The following is a 16362-nucleotide window of genomic DNA, read 5'->3' on the forward strand; positions in this document are numbered from 1 at the left end:
AAAGTAGTTGTGGCATACAGCAGATATGTGTAAATCTGGCTCAAGGAAGACTCTAGCCAAATGGTTTTCATCTGCTTTTAAATCTCACTGTCATCTGACACCTCAGGAGTCATCTTTTGCTGTAACAGATTCCATACTCATGTCAAATGCTCCTGGGATTTAACAGACTGAATAGGTCAAGTGTGTCACCGTAAGACTGGTTTATTTTTACCTTTAATCTGCATAGAAACTTGCTGCATTCTTAAACAGATGTTGCTCACTTCAACATACTGATAACTTTGGATGAATCTATCCCTATTCTCAACTGTACAAGTAAAAGGAGAAATAAAGCTTAGAGATTTCAACGATTGCAGATGTCTCATCTGAGTGAAACACCTACTGAAGTACCAGGCAGTACAAGCATACACTTACTTTACTGTGGAAAGAGGGGGGAAATAGGATCTTTCGAAGTCAGTGAGTGAAACATAGCATTTTATTTGCCCCTGTTTCGTGTCCACTCAGAGAGTTGCACCCTCACTAAAAATGTCAGCTATCTGCCTTAAATCCAACAGGGCTATCAGGAGCTACACTTGTCCTGCTGTATTTGGCTTTTGTTTGATAAACAAAATGCAGAGCAGCCTTTATTTTATATCACCATTGTTCTTTGTCTCCAGTTCCCACATCTTAATGCTATCCTGCTACTTGTTCATGCCCTGCAACTTCTGTCCATGGGGTAACCAGAAACTGTGCTGCCATGTGCAGCTCAGAAGTATCTAGGAGGGGATAACAGCTTGTGTATTGTTGATTCTGCTTCTAACTAACCAGGGCAGAAAAAGAAGCTTAGTAATTTTCCCATTTTTCAAAATGAGTTAATGCATTTGAAAGAGGTGGTGGCATTTCAAAAGGCACATCTCTGTAGCCGACCAATGCTGTAGCTTTTGCACGCTTGTTCCTTGGTGCAATGATGGGAGCTGGGTGGAAGCATATAAACTGGTGCAAAAATTTTCTTTCTAGTGGATGCAGATGCCTCACCAGCTTTAGCCAGGAACTGATCAACCCTCAAATTGAATGCAAATAACATGAATAACGTGTGCTTGCTGCTGCTGTTCTGACAACAGCTGCTGCTGGTGAAATGCACGCAGTGCTTGCGCAGGGCCTGTCTAGAAAGAGCACATGGAAAGCACAGTCAGGCAGAAAATATTGATTACTAACCTTTTCATACATGAACTTCTCTCACATTACTGAGTCTTCCTTACATCAGGAGGGAGCAAGCATATTATCTTCAATTAAGCATTGATTGTTCTAACTTTGTGGTGTTGCATTCAACTTTTCAATAATTCCTGTTTCCTTTTCTTTGCCACCGGAAAGCTTAATGAAAACCTGCTTTGCAGCCATGTCTTTCTCTTTTATTTCTTGTCCTATCCTACTATATTAGAAAAAAGCCAACAGCAGATGAAGGGTGCTGAAGGGATTCTAATGGAAAAAGGAGGTTGGCAATGGGGAATACAGGGATGGAAAACCAAGTGAGTGAGGGCCAAAGAGCATAGAGTCTTTCTGATCAGGCTGGCTGACTTTGTGACCAGATTTCCAGGAGAAGATTTTTAGCACTAGAAATTAAAAGATAAAGTGGTAGAAATATCCTGGGTTTTTTCCAGAGCAGCTTTCTTTTGGTGCACTGCTAAGGTGTAGTCAGATACAGGAATAGGGAGCAYGTCTTCCTTTTCAATGGTAATGCAGTGAAGAGGACTGGGAAAGAAAGGATGCTTCCATCTTAATTCCACCAGCTGACTTTATAAAACTGGAATTTGAGAATGTGACCAGAACATAGTGCCAAATTCTTATGTGACATTAGTGACTTAACACTATCTGGTTTTATGTAAATGTCTTGACCTTTATTTYGGATTGAAATCCATGTAACAGTAATATTAATTACCTGTTTCAGCTCACTGATTGATTTATTACTGTTCATTAAGCATTTTCAGCATTTAAGTATTGTCATCAGATTTTAATCAAACCTATTAAAATACAGAGCTCCGTTTAGTTTCAGGTCTTAAATATATCCTAGGAGAGTCCTGCCAACTGTTGTGGGTTTTACAAGCATTGGGGTTTTGGCTTTTTGAAAATCCCCAWGAATATCTATCACATGAATAAAACAAGCTGGAAACACAGATGCTTTCTGGTATATTTTAGATGCAGTATCACAGGTATTTGTAAAAATAGCAAGGATTTTCCTTTATTTTGATTGCAGTGCTTATTGGAGGGGAGAAGAATGTAAAAAGTACAGAACTGAATACACTTGTCATCACACGACATTTTCTTGCATCAGCCTAGCAGACAGCCCCCTGACCTTAAAACGCCTGTAAAAATATTAATTTGTGTGAAAACTGTCAACAGACCAGCACGGTTTTTTCATGCCAGCAACAGTAACTGTAGGGGTTTTGTGCTGAACTGCAAAGTTACTGGCTGTTTCATTCTGGGCAAACTGATGATCCACCAAGAGCTCTGTRTGTACTCGGAAGCTCAGAAAGGAGCAGACACAGAGTTTTACTGCAGTAGAGCAGGATGGTATGTCTTGTGTTCCAGCTTTCACATCTGTAAATGCCCAATTCAGGGGTATGTCAAAAGACAGCAGAGCTTGTAATTCTAATTTACACTACAAGTTGCATGACATGTATCTCTCAATCACAAGCTTTCAGGAATTTGGACACAATTTGTGAAAACGTGTGTTTGGAGTACGTGCTACTTGTCTGTTGCTTTTGAATACAGTGAGGTTCACATGTTGAATTTTTTTCCTAAGARGAAAAGTGCTTTTCTTAATAGCTTAAAAAGAAAAATTCAAATATTGTTACTTTTCTGTCAGGATCCAGAAAGGTGTCAGTTGCCTATACCGCAAATTCTACTTGCCCCAGAACACAACATGTTTCTGCGGGCACTTTATGAAAGAAGTGTCACAAAGGTATCTACAGTAGTAGAAGAAGGGTTTCTGACAGTCTTCTTGGGACTTAAATTATTCTACCTCCAAACATTGGTTWATTCTAACCATTTTCTTACTGAAAATACTCTTGTAACTTGTCATTTATTTGTGAAAGATTCTGCCATACAGGGACCTGCCAGAGAATGAGTAGGAGAAGGCAGCTCAGCTAGTTTCACTATCCAAAAATGTGAAGGCTGTAAATTCTGTAATATGTATATGTGTGTATATATATATATATATATATATATATATATCTGTGGAGTTTTTGTAGATGTTGAGGATCAGCATGTGAAACCCATCTGCTTACTGTTTGGACTCTTTGGCTCTAGTTCCTACATGGTGGAAGCTCCTTTCTGGGCCAGCATTGCCCCAGGCACCTCCCCCCAGGACCTTGAGCCTCCATCCTAAACAGATCATACCTCACACAYGCAAGCAGTTGCCTTGCAAAGCCTCTAAGTTGTTGACCCTTGCTGATTTATATCGTGGAATCTAATGAGCAGTAAAGCACAATCTGCTCAACATTATGTTTATGTTATGTTCTGTGCAGACTGGTCAGCATGAGTCTTTGCTTCCTCTTCCAGCAGGTTGCATGGACTTTGAGAAATGTTCTGTTGTGTCTCTTGACAAGTRCATGACTGAAAGAAATCCTATGCAGGCAGTCTGATAGGCTTGTTTGAAATTAAAATGTTTATGTTGAATCGTTTTCTTGGTGGTATCCTGTTCACGGGACAAAATCAGCTGTCAGAGCTCATCTGCTCTGGGAGTTGTCCCTGGTTCTTCTGGTATAATTATGGCACAGCAGTTATATAGGTGACTTGGAGTACACAAGGAGTAAGAGAAGGAAGGCTTTTTTTTTTTTTCTCAGTTTGGTTTCTCTGGCTTCTAAGTGATAGTAATTATACCTGAGGGAGGTGCTTTTAGGCCCCTGTAGAGAGTTACACTGATCTAAATTAGCTCTTAAACCTGATCTTTGGGATAATCTTTGTCTGTTTTGCTCTCAGTATTGTACTGCAAAAGAACCGGTCTTTTTACTGGGTACTGTGCTGTACCAGCAGAGCATCTGGGAAGGCAAGAAAAAACAGTTTTTAGCAGGAATTCCAGTTCTCCCATCTGCAAAAGAAAATGTTCCCTAATGCTCCTCTTCTAGAAGAATTTCCAGTTGCAACTTGATGTCTTCTATTTCTTCTCTTTCTTTTTTTTTCCCCATAGAAATCGTGGATGGCAATGTTAAAATGACCCTTGGAATGATCTGGACCATCATCCTTCGTTTTGCCATTCAGGATATCTCAGTTGAAGGTAAATTTTAGTTCTTTCCTGCCACTGCTCAGTAATGGATAACTGGGGTAACTAAATGGCTTTGCCACCTAAATGGCCCAAGATGTGCTCCTAAATGAGTCACTGAAAGATCCTAGAGAGCTGCCTTCCCAAGCTGCCTTGATGCCTCACAGACATTTATGGTCAGGTTCAAACATACTGAGATGAATTTTTCACATCCTACTCTTACAAGAGATTTCAAGRGTGGCTCTAAAGGATGACTAAGCCTGAAAGAAAACTTGCATGCTGGAACAGCTATTTCCTTACTACTGATTCCCATGAAGAAGATAATAGTAACAAAACTATCCTGTAGACTTTTCCAAACAAGAAATTTTCTGTCAAGTGAGGTTAAATAAAGCATAATTTAGTACAGTCTCTACCAAAGAGGAATTTGGGATGGTTTTTTAGCATATACTCCAGTGACTCCTGTTTTCTAAGCAAGTGAGTTAATTGATGYGTTTTCTTTCTTTCTCCAGAAACATCTGCTAAAGAAGGACTTTTGTTATGGTGTCAGAGGAAAACAGCCCCGTACAAAAATGTAAACATCCAGAACTTCCATATCAGGTGAGTTACAGGCAAGAATTTAACTTCAAAATCTGTATTATTTTCCTATGTTTCTCAGTATATTCAACAATATTCCTGACAGACCTCTCAAGGCAATGCATGTGCACATTACACAGTAACACTGTGGTCCAGAGAGGTGCCTAGAAAATTAAAGGCAGAGGTTCTAAGAGCATCCAAGTACCTGCATCCCAATTCCTCATTCAAGTTACACTTGCTGCTTTAATAAACTTTTTCAGGGCATTAAGTCCTCCAAGAGCAGCATTTGTGCCATAGGCTAAGCAAAAGAGCTTTTTCACTGTGAGAAATCTGTAAGAACCATGGAAAAAAAGGACTGCCCCTTAACTTCTGTAGTGTGGCAGAGCTGGGAAGGGATAAGAAGTTTTCTTGCTCTGCTTTTCGTATTTCCAAAYTGGCAGATGTTCCAGTGAAGATTCTGCATAATTATGTTTTCCAGCATATCTTGGAGAGTTGTATGAACTATATAAACATGAAGCACTTTTAAGAGCTTAACTGCCATTCATACTTGCCAGTACTCTAGTGGAGCTAGCTGAGGACATCTGCCTTTTCCCTAAGGAATGCACTTGTTCCTCCTTTAGGGCTTGTGTCTACACCTTTTTTCAACGCTGAGCTCACATGCTGCACAGGACATGCACAGAGAGTTCAGCACAGAGAACTGCCAAGAATGAAGTGCCAGCTCAATGGGCAAGTCTTAATCACATTGGATTTTTGTAGAGGTTGAAAGGAATCTTTATTGCAGTCTCGTGCACATAMAACACATCCATCATTCCCAGCACTTACAGAAGCACTGTTAGTTGTAAACTAAACCATAATCAGTGTCCCACTGCCTTGGTGCCTTCCCTCATGCTCATCACTGTGTGTCTCTGTGGCTGAACAATGTTCATTGTTCTCTCTTGTGTTTCTCTCGTAGTTGGAAGGATGGCCTTGGTTTCTGTGCTTTAATTCATAGACACCGTCCAGAGCTCATTGACTACGGGAAGCTACGAAAGGTACAACTCCCACTTTTCTGTCAGACCAGATGTTTGGCTCCTTGGAAGTAARGAGGGAAAAGAATTAGCTTGATAAACATAATTGGAGAACTTCGGCACCAACTGGCAGTTGCAGGACTGGGGGGTAAGGAAGGAGGGATGAATCAGTACATTCAGGCTTCTTAGTGAAGCGTGAACTTAATGAGCTTCCTGCTTGACTTTCCCTGCTTTCAGACTGCCTTGTATGAGACACACGTGCCCCAATCCCAGCTGATGAGCAAAAGCTGGCAAGCTCAATAACACCAAATGTGAGAATAGTTCTGTGGTAATGTCACAGACTAGTGAGTCAAATCAGACTTAACATTTCTGTGGAGAGTTGGATAGAAACCAGTTATCTGGTGTTCAAAATTCAATAGCTCATTGAGAGGTTTGTGTGCCCTCACTGGACACTTGTCACTTGCCTCCAGCTTAACACTGAGTCATCTGCAGTGCTTCTGGGTGTCTCCTAGCACATAGGTATCAGGTGGCAAAAAAGCATTTGTCACAAAACTCAAATTTTATTTTAAAATTTGTTCTGGTGGCATGGTACCAAGCTGCTCCAAAGTTTACTTCCTGTGTGTTTTGGAGACAAGATTGCTGAATGGATGATGAAAATAACCACTTAGTGATTTATGCTGCTCCCRATGTCTTGACCCAGCAATGTGATGGAAGATCAGGCATTCCTACTGGCATTCCTGCAGTCTTCTGAGATCCAATTTCACTGTGCCTGTGCCCATGTCACCAAGAGCATGATGAAATGTCACCAAGAGCATAATTTGTGTGTCATTGCTGGGGCTAACACACAAAGCTTGTCTRTCAGATCTCCTGGGCTGTGTTTTACGTGCTTGATGTTAGCTAGGGAAATAAACATGGAAGCTCATCACCAACAGGCCTGGGCTCTTTGATCACCATGCAAATAGACAAAATGTAAATGACCTAATCAAATTAGCTGCAWCCCAGAGGCAATGAATTGTGCCCAATATGCTTTTCTATAGCCTTTTGGATCTTTACTGTCTTGCAGAGCAGTCAGTTATATTTTCTAATCAGTTTTAGTGTCTGGAGTCAGTACATGATTAATAAACAGTGCGGGGACACTGTACCTGTTTTCATAAATAGCAGCACAAAGAAATTATTAGAATAACATTTTCAGTGCCTAATCTTGGGAAAATAAAGCAGCTAAGCGGTGTGTGCCTGACAAACAGGCATGTAAATGCTACAGTACATGCTCTATCAACAAAGCCCTAAGCCAAACCCAAGCAAAAATTGGGTGAGGGAAAGTGAGTTATTTGGTGATAYTGACTGCAGGCTTTTTGGGGTGAAATACAGGGTGATTGTTCTACCAAAATTCAGTGTACATGAGAGGGGATTTTTCCTACTTGGAATAAGGTTAAATGRAACTGACATCTTTTGATCTCTGCCTGCTTTTGATCCCACCCTTCATCTGGTTCCCCCTGCCCCCCGAAGTCTTCTCACTCTCTCTGTATCATTTTTATTGTTGTTCTGCCTCAATTACTCTAAAGGGATGAGATTAAATGCACAGTAGAGAACACTACAAGCGCTGAAATCTTGAGCAAATAGCTGGGAGGAAGTCTTTAGCTCTGGCAGTTGATGTGTGCTGAAGGGAAGTTAACTTTTCTTATGCTAGGTATTTGAAACCCATTTATGGAATGTATAAACAGAGAAGAGGCTCCTGAGAAGCAGCCATTACAGTGGATAGTACATGGGAGATCCACCTCAAGTTCTCTTCCAACTCTAGGGAGCAATTAGTGGCATTTCAGTTGTGTGTGCCTTTGGCAATGCTGTGTGTGTTCCTGTGTATACACACACACATAAATAGACAAATTAAAGAGGTGAAATCAGTCCAAGCTGCCCAGAGTTCCGCACTGTACCTCTTGTTTGGGCAGCATTCTTTTTCAGCTTTAGTGTTTTCTGCTCTTTCTCAGAGGCTGTGTCTAGGCTACAGACCTGTATCAGCAGTATCTTGCAGAAGTAGCCAGTGTAGTAGCTGCATGTCTCCCCARAATTTGGCAACTTCTTTTGTCAGCATCATTTTGTACTGAGTTTGTTCCTTCCTATTTTTTTCTAGTCTAATTATATTTGTGGAACAAGCACAATTCTTTTCTGCAAATCAACACTGCCTACCTAAAGTTACTTCTATAGTCTAGGCCTCAAAACAACAGTGCAAGTCCTTGCAGCTTGGTGTTGGTGATTCTCTGACGCCACAGCTATTTACTTGGTTAAATAGTTTCTATTCAGTGCAGGTCTGTCTATTGTTCAGCTCACCCTAGATAAGGTCTTGGGATTCAGCTCATGGTCAGCAAGTGAGGGATGTGCAGAATGTGGGGTTTCCYCTCCTCCTTTTATCCCTGATTATAGCTCAACCATGAGCCACATCTAAGATATTTTTGTCAAGTACAATGATTGATGGTTCTGACACCCCCTCATATACCACAGTTTGTATAGAGCTGTGGTCTGTGTACTGCTGTATTTTAGGCAGATATTTCTGAAAACATGAGTTTTGGATTTCTTTCTTAGTATCTTCAACTCTGGCAGATATAGTAAGTGCTTGCTCTCTCTCCCCCTCCATCTCCTTTCCTGATTGCTAGTTAATAGATGATGGTTTTTATGTCACATTGCAATAATTGCCATGGCAACCTTGCATGCTGCAAGGATTTGTAGRTATCTGGAGGAAGAGAGAAGAGTCCCTGTATGAGGGAGGGACTGTATTAGGATCATGKCGAAAGATGAAGAGCTGTGATAGTCTTTAGTCAGCAAAAGCAGAGAATAAACCAGGTTGGCATTTGTTCAGGGCAGGTTTGCTGCCTGCCACCACTAAAGCAAAGTACCTCCTCCATGGTAAGGCTATAGATTTCCCAGCTAGAGTCTGGCAAGTTCCTGTTCCTCTGTGCCTCTGCCATTGTAATGTTCATGTAAATGGAGTGGCAGCAGGGGCACCCCTGCTCTTCTGGATGTGTGTTTGAGCTGTGGAAGGAATCAGGGGCAGGTGACTTATCTTCTGTTTGATCTGCTGCGTTTGGGTCCCTAAAGTGTTCCTGCAGCCATGGTGCTGCAGTGGAGCTTGGAGCTGCCTGGCCAGTCTTCACTACATTGCTCCTTTTCATGGGCATCAACTGACACAGGTGATACAAAATGGTTAGGTGCTGTACAATGGGATGGAACTGAAAGTGGTGGAGTTTGGAGGAATTTCACRGGGATTAAGATCCTGTTGTAGTCTTGGACAAGCCCCAGGGGAAGCCCCTACTCTTGCACAAAGTAGCRTCACTTTTGTGATAAACTGCTCTGCTGTTCTTGAGGGGTGAAGCTTTTTCTACAGGGAATAGAGTCTTGCTTGAGTTTAGCTCTCTGCTTATCTCAAAGCTAGTTTTGGACTTAGGTAGCTTGCTTTCAGTAGTGCTATCTTTAGTTTAATTCCCTAAGAGATACTGTGATCACACGTCTTTCTTGCATATGAAGTAGAAATCTGCAGGCTTTAYCTAGGTGAGTCTCCAGTTTCCTGCATTTTAAAACTTCCAGCCCTTCCTTTAGGACTGCCCAGGCCCAGTAAGTTTTCCTATCAGGAAACCTCTCCCAGCTTTCAGCCAAAACTTTTTGACCTTTGGCAGCAGTGCTCCTGATGTTGTAACTTGCAAACTGATAGGAAATCTGTCTGCAGCCAGAGGAGATTTGCTCCTCCCTTTCCTCCAGGAAGGTTGACAGATCTTCATGCAGCTGGTTCAGATGGGTCTGTGCTAGGGAAGGGTTTGTGTTCATACTGAACACTCTTGTCAGGGTGTGAACAGCCGTGATGATCGAGGTCAGCATAGGGTGAAATTTGTTATGGAGTGGTGACATTTCTGCAGAAACAGAAAATGACATGGGCTGTGGGAAGACTGGCAAGGGAGCTGTCACTTGGCATTTCTGGGTACTCCTGCTCTAGAGTGAAAGGAAGTCTGTTACTTTTTCTTCCTAAATGAAGTTAGGGCCATGTCTGCACTCAGTGAATAAGGTATGTTATGTACCAGCTAGTCTCGATTCCCCAAATAAGGCTTTTGGTTACACTCGGGGTTCATAGAGGTTTCTCCACATCAGGCACAGAAGTCAAGTAGGTTGAAATTGAAATAGTGCTCCAGTTCCATGGCATAGAATGGTTCCTTGTGGCTGGAGAATAGTAAAAATCCACTGCTTGCACCACTGCTCCACTCTGAAAAGGTGAATATAGAGATATCTGATGTAGTCACCATTGAAAGTGTATTATATAGAAATACAGGGATTTGACACTGTCACACCATATGTGTCAGCTGCTGGCTTCATCACAGCATGCCTTGCTTAATATTGTCTTGTTCCAGTGGACTAARTACAGATCACTGGTTTATTTTAATKGCCTTTGTGTGTGATTTACTTYAGTAGGTGAAACACTGCTGTCTGCTAGAGACATTCACCCAAAGGAATATGTTGCTGATATTRGATGCCAGCCTTACAYCCATTGATTCCTACAGAATGCTGCAGTAAACTGTTTTTCAGAGCAGCTCAGTTTCCTAGTTCATGAAGGCAGTAATCTGAGGGCTACATAGTGACCAGTGCCATAAGGGAAGTTTAATTCATGCCCATACCTTGTCTGCTCAAGCTTGCCTAGCTTCATCTTTCCTCCTGGGTAGGTTCAAAGGAAACTGCCTGTTGATTAGAGTTCAGGCACAGCTTAATCTTCCAAGCCAGTGCAATAAGCAAAGGAACATGATTCAGTTAGAAAATGAACAGAATATGGATGCCACTCTAGAAAGAAGGTGAAATAATTTTACTCCCTATTTCCTAACTTTTTTTGTGGGTCTCAGTGTTAGTGGCACAAATGACAATATGGAGAGTACCACCCCATCTTTCCTCCTCCCAAAAGACAGCAAACAAGATGGCTAAACTAGCAGTTCAYGCACAACCTTTCATCCAGTAGAAGTCAGGTGACTCAACAGTAGAAACTGAGAATGCAAATGTTATTTGTCACTCATGAAGTGGTTTGATCCTTCAGAATGATGAAGTATCATGGTTATACAGGAATATAGGAAAAAGCTGGTATGAGAATCTTATACAGGTTGGCAGGTATCTTGTTGTTAATTATTATGGTTGAATGTTGGACACAGTTTGCAGAGTAATTTTCAATTACATTTGTATTTCATGTTTTCTTGTGTGRCTCTTTAAAATCTACAGAAAGTTTATATAGAGAGGAATAGAAATGTACTAAGGAAATGACAAGACCTGTGCCTGAGGAAAAGCAATACTCAAGGCAAAATGGGTACTTTTTTATGTATTTACTTTGTGGAGATTTGTTGAAACATTTTCTTCCTCCCACTCAACTGGTGTTCAACAAACTGTACGCTAGCTAAGGACAGCACCCACTGCAGATGTTGTTACCTATTTTAGTATTGCTTAGATGTTCTAGCAGATATACAGCTCTGCAGTTCTTTAAAATGAAAACTGCRAACCTAAAATAAGCATGAGATGTAAATGTGAGATGTGGTCTCATAATTTACTATCAGTATGATATGAAACTAATTTTACTTTAAACTAGATTCAAGACAAAATGCGTTATTCCTTCTTTTCTARGTGCATAGATTATATGTTAATTATCATGACTCCCCAGGCTTTGCTTTCAAAAGGAAGCTGATTATTTCATCCCACTACATGAGGCTTCACACACAMTTTTGTCTGGACAGCACAGTTACCTGAACCAAACCAAGCTCTTTCTGAGAGAAATGGTATGTACGTTGTTGAAAGTTGATGCTGATGCTCTGCCTCTGTTTCTTTCCTAGGATGATCCTCTCACTAATCTAAACACAGCTTTTGATGTGGCTGAGAAGTATCTGGATATTCCCAAGATGCTGGATGCAGAAGGTAAAGTAGAGTTCAACAGCTTTTATCTTGCTTTTTCTCAAGAAATTTTCCACTTCTTTCAGGTGGACTTCTTTTGCACAAGATTTCAGTAACCTCTGAATATTTCCTCCATCAATGTGTGGTAAATGCATAGGGAAAAAGTTAAGATGGATTAATGAGTCACATGTTCTGCTTCCCTTTTCCTCCTCTGCCCCTCAGTCTTTTGATTCTAGTATACAGGTCTTAGCCTGGGGTTGGCACACAAGGCAGAGATGGTTAACACCCGTCATGTGCTGACTGAAGTGGTSCCTTTCAAAAATTAGGCCAAATACTGTGTTAGTGTATGGTGTGTGTTCTTTTTACTCCAGGTGTTTTTTCCTGTTGTCTTTGTGACATTGCTACTGTTCTTCTTTTTGAGGGCATTATACTACTATAATTATTAGTAGTATTTGTATTGTTATTACTATTATAAACTGCTTTTAAATGACTACTCAGAAGCGTTTGGCCTGAAGATCCTTCACTGTCTGGAGACCAAGGCAAGGTTCCATATTGTTCAGAGATGCTTTTGCTACTGATTATGACTGCTTCCCTGAAGCCACTGGGACAGCAAGGATTACTTTTCAGAGCCTTGTCAGGACCAGCTTGGCATTAGATTTTGAACACTGTAACTCTGGAGTGCAAACAACAGCCTGAAATAGTTCACTGATTGTTGGCTGTTTGCSTAAAGCCAGCTGGTTTCAATGGTAGAAGGTGTATTTCAGTTGTATTTTGGGCTGGACAGGAGAAGCGGTTGAGGACGTTTGTGAAACAAAGGAGTGAGAGGAGAAAAGGTGGGAATACGACAGCCAAAYCTGGTGAACCTCTGTTTCAGTAACTGGATGTTCATATTCCTAGGTAGTATTTCCCATCCCCAGAGATGAGTTTTGGTTTCTCTGTATTCATCATGTGGAATGYCCACGAGGTTTCCAGAGTAGATTCCAATGTTTCCTGCAATTCTGTAGGAAATAAAAACACCTCCAAAATAAGCAGATCTAGCTTCACATCTCGGCAGAAGTAGCAGTGATGAAGAGGGGCCCTGGTTGGAGCTCTCATTGCTCTTCACTGATCTCTCTCCTCCCTCATGGAGTTGAGCTAATGTGCATTCCTYCACACCATTAATTCTGATATCTGGAGGTGTTGAGTTTACCCTGAAACTAATGAAAGGCCCTTTTGAAATTCAAGCCATCATTGTGCTGAAATGGAAGAGGGACGTATGGAAAAGAAGGGACAAAGTATCTTTGCTGAAGAACAGAACTGCACAGAGGAATTGCAGTATGATRTGTCTATAAAAGTCATGCCAACCTGCTGCCAGTTTGGGTTCAATCCACCACCCATGGTAATGTTCTCTGGACAGGGAAGTGCTGTGACACAAGACATGCTGACATATGGCTGCAGTAGCCTGGCCAGACTCTGGAGGGATTTTRTGATGAGGGAGGGGAACCAGAAGGGTGATCGTGGGTCCTGAGGCACACACATCTTCTGGGGAATGCAGGGAAGCCCTGTGGAGTCGCTATGGCAAACACATACCCCAGCAGGCCTCCTGGACACTTGTGGTTCTACCTCTCCTTTGCTTTTCTCCCATCAGTTGATTATGCTCTTAACGTGAGGTTTTTTTTGACAGACATTGTTGGAACTGCCCGTCCTGATGAGAAAGCCATCATGACCTATGTTTCTAGCTTCTACCACGCCTTCTCAGGAGCCCAGAAGGTATCGCAGGATCCCAAGCTCCCTCCACAGAGCACAGCTGGTGCCGTTGCTAATGTCCAAACCTTTTTTTCTTTCTCTCTCTCCTCTCTAGCTACGGGCATCTTTATTATTATGTTCTTGGTAGAGTTGGCTGCTGGTTCAAAGTGGTGCCCCAGATACTGTACATGGGGCAGGGGAGCCAAGAGTTCCATTTCCCTGTAGTCAGCAGTACTTCCAGTGGCACTTAGGTATGCCACACTTTGGCATGCACACAAATTAAAGGGAGTGGGGGGSCTCTGCCTTCTCCATTTGCCTTACAAACCTCTGTCCTGATGGCTGAGAATCCRTACCTCCTGTTCCTGGAAATCTGAGCTAGGATGCTTGGTCTCACAAAAGGTAAAGACCACCACACAGATGCTCTGCCCTGCAGGAAACTGCAGCCTGTCCCCCTGGGAAGTAATACAGATAGCTATTCACTTTTTTTTTCCCTTTTCCAAAGATGGAGAAACAGAGCTGACCATGGTTTTGTGAAGGGTTTAATGAATGGCCAAAGCTTTACCTTTTGCTGTAGGTATGCTGCAGGTTCCTGCACCCTTGCTTTAAGGTCTGAACCTGCTTCTTTCTCAAGTTATGCCACAAATTCACTCCCAGTTCACCTGGGGCTTACAAAACATGTCTAACAAAGTACATCTGTGAGGGAGATACCTGGTTTTGTTCATTTGTTTCCTTTTCCCCCCCTCTCTTTTCTCACTCACCATGTTGGAAATCAGGCAGTTGAGTCTTTGCTGCTTCTGGCTTAGCCATTTTCCTGTTGCTAATGGAGTCACTGGCTTAGCCATTTTCCTGTTGGTAATGGAGTTGCTTAAGGAAAACATTTTGTGGATGAAATCTTGTGCACATCTCTTGCCAAAACCAAGCAGCCGCCTGTACCTCAGTGCGTTAGGAACAGGCAGTGCGCGTTGCAGCAGAGCAGATCCTGTGTAGGAAGTGCACTGCGTAGGAAGGCTCTGATCTCCAGCTCCTCAGCATACAAAGGGCCTTGAGGCGTTCAGATCTCCAAACAACTTGTTTGCATCCTTGGGCCAGGCCTCCAGACTGCAGCTGYGAAGGTGCAGAGCCCAGATCCTCATCTCAGGATCCCCCTGGATTGGGGGGTAGGGAGGGGTGCCGCTTTGAGCCACAAGCCAACGCTGCTAGCCACCTTCTGATCCGAATTCCCAGCTCTCCGCATGGAAATCTGTTTGGCCTGTCCTGCAATGCATGATGGGAAGTTTTCTCCCCCTCTCTCACGCCACCCATGATTGTTTTGTTTTATCCTGTGTGCTGCTTCTTACTTTATCCTTTCAACCTCTTTTCCTTCTCTGCACAGATATTATAGGCACGCTAAGGCCGGATGAGAAGGCCATAATGACCTATGTCTCATGTTACTACCACGCCTTCTCAGGGGCGCAGAAGGTGAGACTTTACTGCTAACAACCCCTCCCCTCACCCTGCCCTGCCCACCTGTCCTCTCCAATGAGGAACACCAGACCCCTGTCCACCCCAGGCCATTTGCAGGGAAGTCCAGTGCATCCAGTGATGCATTTGGATGTGCCATCTGTAGTCTTGCTGGAGAAGTGATGTAAATGTCCTTTTGGACAAGCTTGAGCTTCTCCTTCCCTCCAGTCTCACACCACAGCAGAGGAGGAAGCATTTGGTGAAGCTGGCACTGAAAGATGAAGGGATTTCTGCTGTGCCAGAGGCAGTACCCTTTCAGTGATAGTGGGCATTGTCCTGGCCAGGCAGTGCRCCTCCCAAGTACCACAGTCAAATCCACCCACTCCAGGAAATCACAGCCTGTCCAGCTTGGGCTGCCATCCTGCTTTCCACACTTGGCCTCCACTAGGTCAGTGGTCTTTTGCTAGGCTGAATCATCTGTGAGCTGGTTACATAGCACTTTTGTGCTCCAGCCACAAAGTTCCTTTCTACCAGGCCTTGAGCTTTCCCAAACGCACATTATTTTCCATTCCTTGTGTCTTCCTTGTTGTTCTCCTCTGTTTCCCAAACCACCTATATGTTTTTATTTCTCTTTCCTCTGCCTTGCCCATTTCCATAGCTTCAGGCCTTCTTCCTCTGCTTCCTCTTTACTCCAAAGTCTTTGCCTGACATCAGGACATTTGGAACTAAATAGCTGCWGATGGCCTTTGGGCAAGCAATTTCCCAGCAATCCTTTGAATAAGGAAAAAAGGTCCATTCTTACCTCCCACGTCACAGCCTTCCTGGGCTGCAGCCCTTCCACAAGATTACTGCTAATTTCAAATTGTAGGCTTTGGAACAGTAAAATCCAAAATCCAAGACTACATTCTTCATGTTATGAGCAGAACTAAATCTCATTGTTTCCCTCAGCCACAACTCCTTTCTCTCATTAAGCCTTTTCTATTTGAGACACAGTTCTTGTGTTGCCCAGCTTGAGGGCTAATCTGACTCTGGGAAGATTCCATCTCTTTTGTACAAAGCAGTGCTGATGGTCCCGACGTCAATTCAGTTACCATGCCTATGCTGGCTTTGAGAGGGCAAATGCAAACAGTAGTTTCCAGGGAGCAGCTCTTTAGTTGAAGCTTTTTGTTCTCTGCCCAGTTTCATATAAATTAYGTGATACTGTCTTGTTTCCAAGGAACTGGGAATGTGTCCCACAGCAGTGCAGTAGACTTGCCCATTTGGAATAATTTGTGTAGTCATGACTTTTCTGCTGGGATCCTGCTTTGTGATCCCTGTGTTTTTTTGTTCAAAACTCTTAAGACCAGTCTGCAAGCTCCAGCCAGCTGATACTTGCCCAGGAAGACTGTTGTCTCAGAAGTCATGCCAGCCCAATGATAAGGCCTGGTGTTTGCCAGGTGTCCTCRAGGGACTGCTCCATACTGTCTGCTTAACCTGAGGAGCTCC

At 42.7% G+C, this 16362-nt stretch overlaps 1 protein-coding gene across 3 annotated transcripts in view; it reads left to right on the top strand.

Moving 5' to 3' along the window:
* The window catches only part of ACTN1 (actinin alpha 1), an 86252-nt gene that overhangs the window by 48645 nt on the left and 21245 nt on the right, over nucleotides 1–16362 (top strand). For all 3 annotated transcript variants that reach the window (XM_057367286.1, XM_057367277.1, XM_057367269.1), the window contains exons 4-8: nucleotides 4163–4249; nucleotides 4744–4831; nucleotides 5760–5838; nucleotides 11655–11736; nucleotides 13376–13461. In XM_057367286.1, the coding sequence (XP_057223269.1) occupies nucleotides 4163–4249; nucleotides 4744–4831; nucleotides 5760–5838; nucleotides 11655–11736; nucleotides 13376–13461 (422 nt within the window). The remainder of the gene's footprint in view (nucleotides 1–4162; nucleotides 4250–4743; nucleotides 4832–5759; nucleotides 5839–11654; nucleotides 11737–13375; nucleotides 13462–16362) is intronic.

The sequence above is a fragment of the Malurus melanocephalus genome, unplaced genomic scaffold (genome assembly GCF_030028575.1).
Source record: "Malurus melanocephalus ecotype Western Australia unplaced genomic scaffold, MMel_1.1 scaffold_2, whole genome shotgun sequence".
NCBI lineage: Eukaryota > Metazoa > Chordata > Aves > Passeriformes > Maluridae > Malurus > Malurus melanocephalus.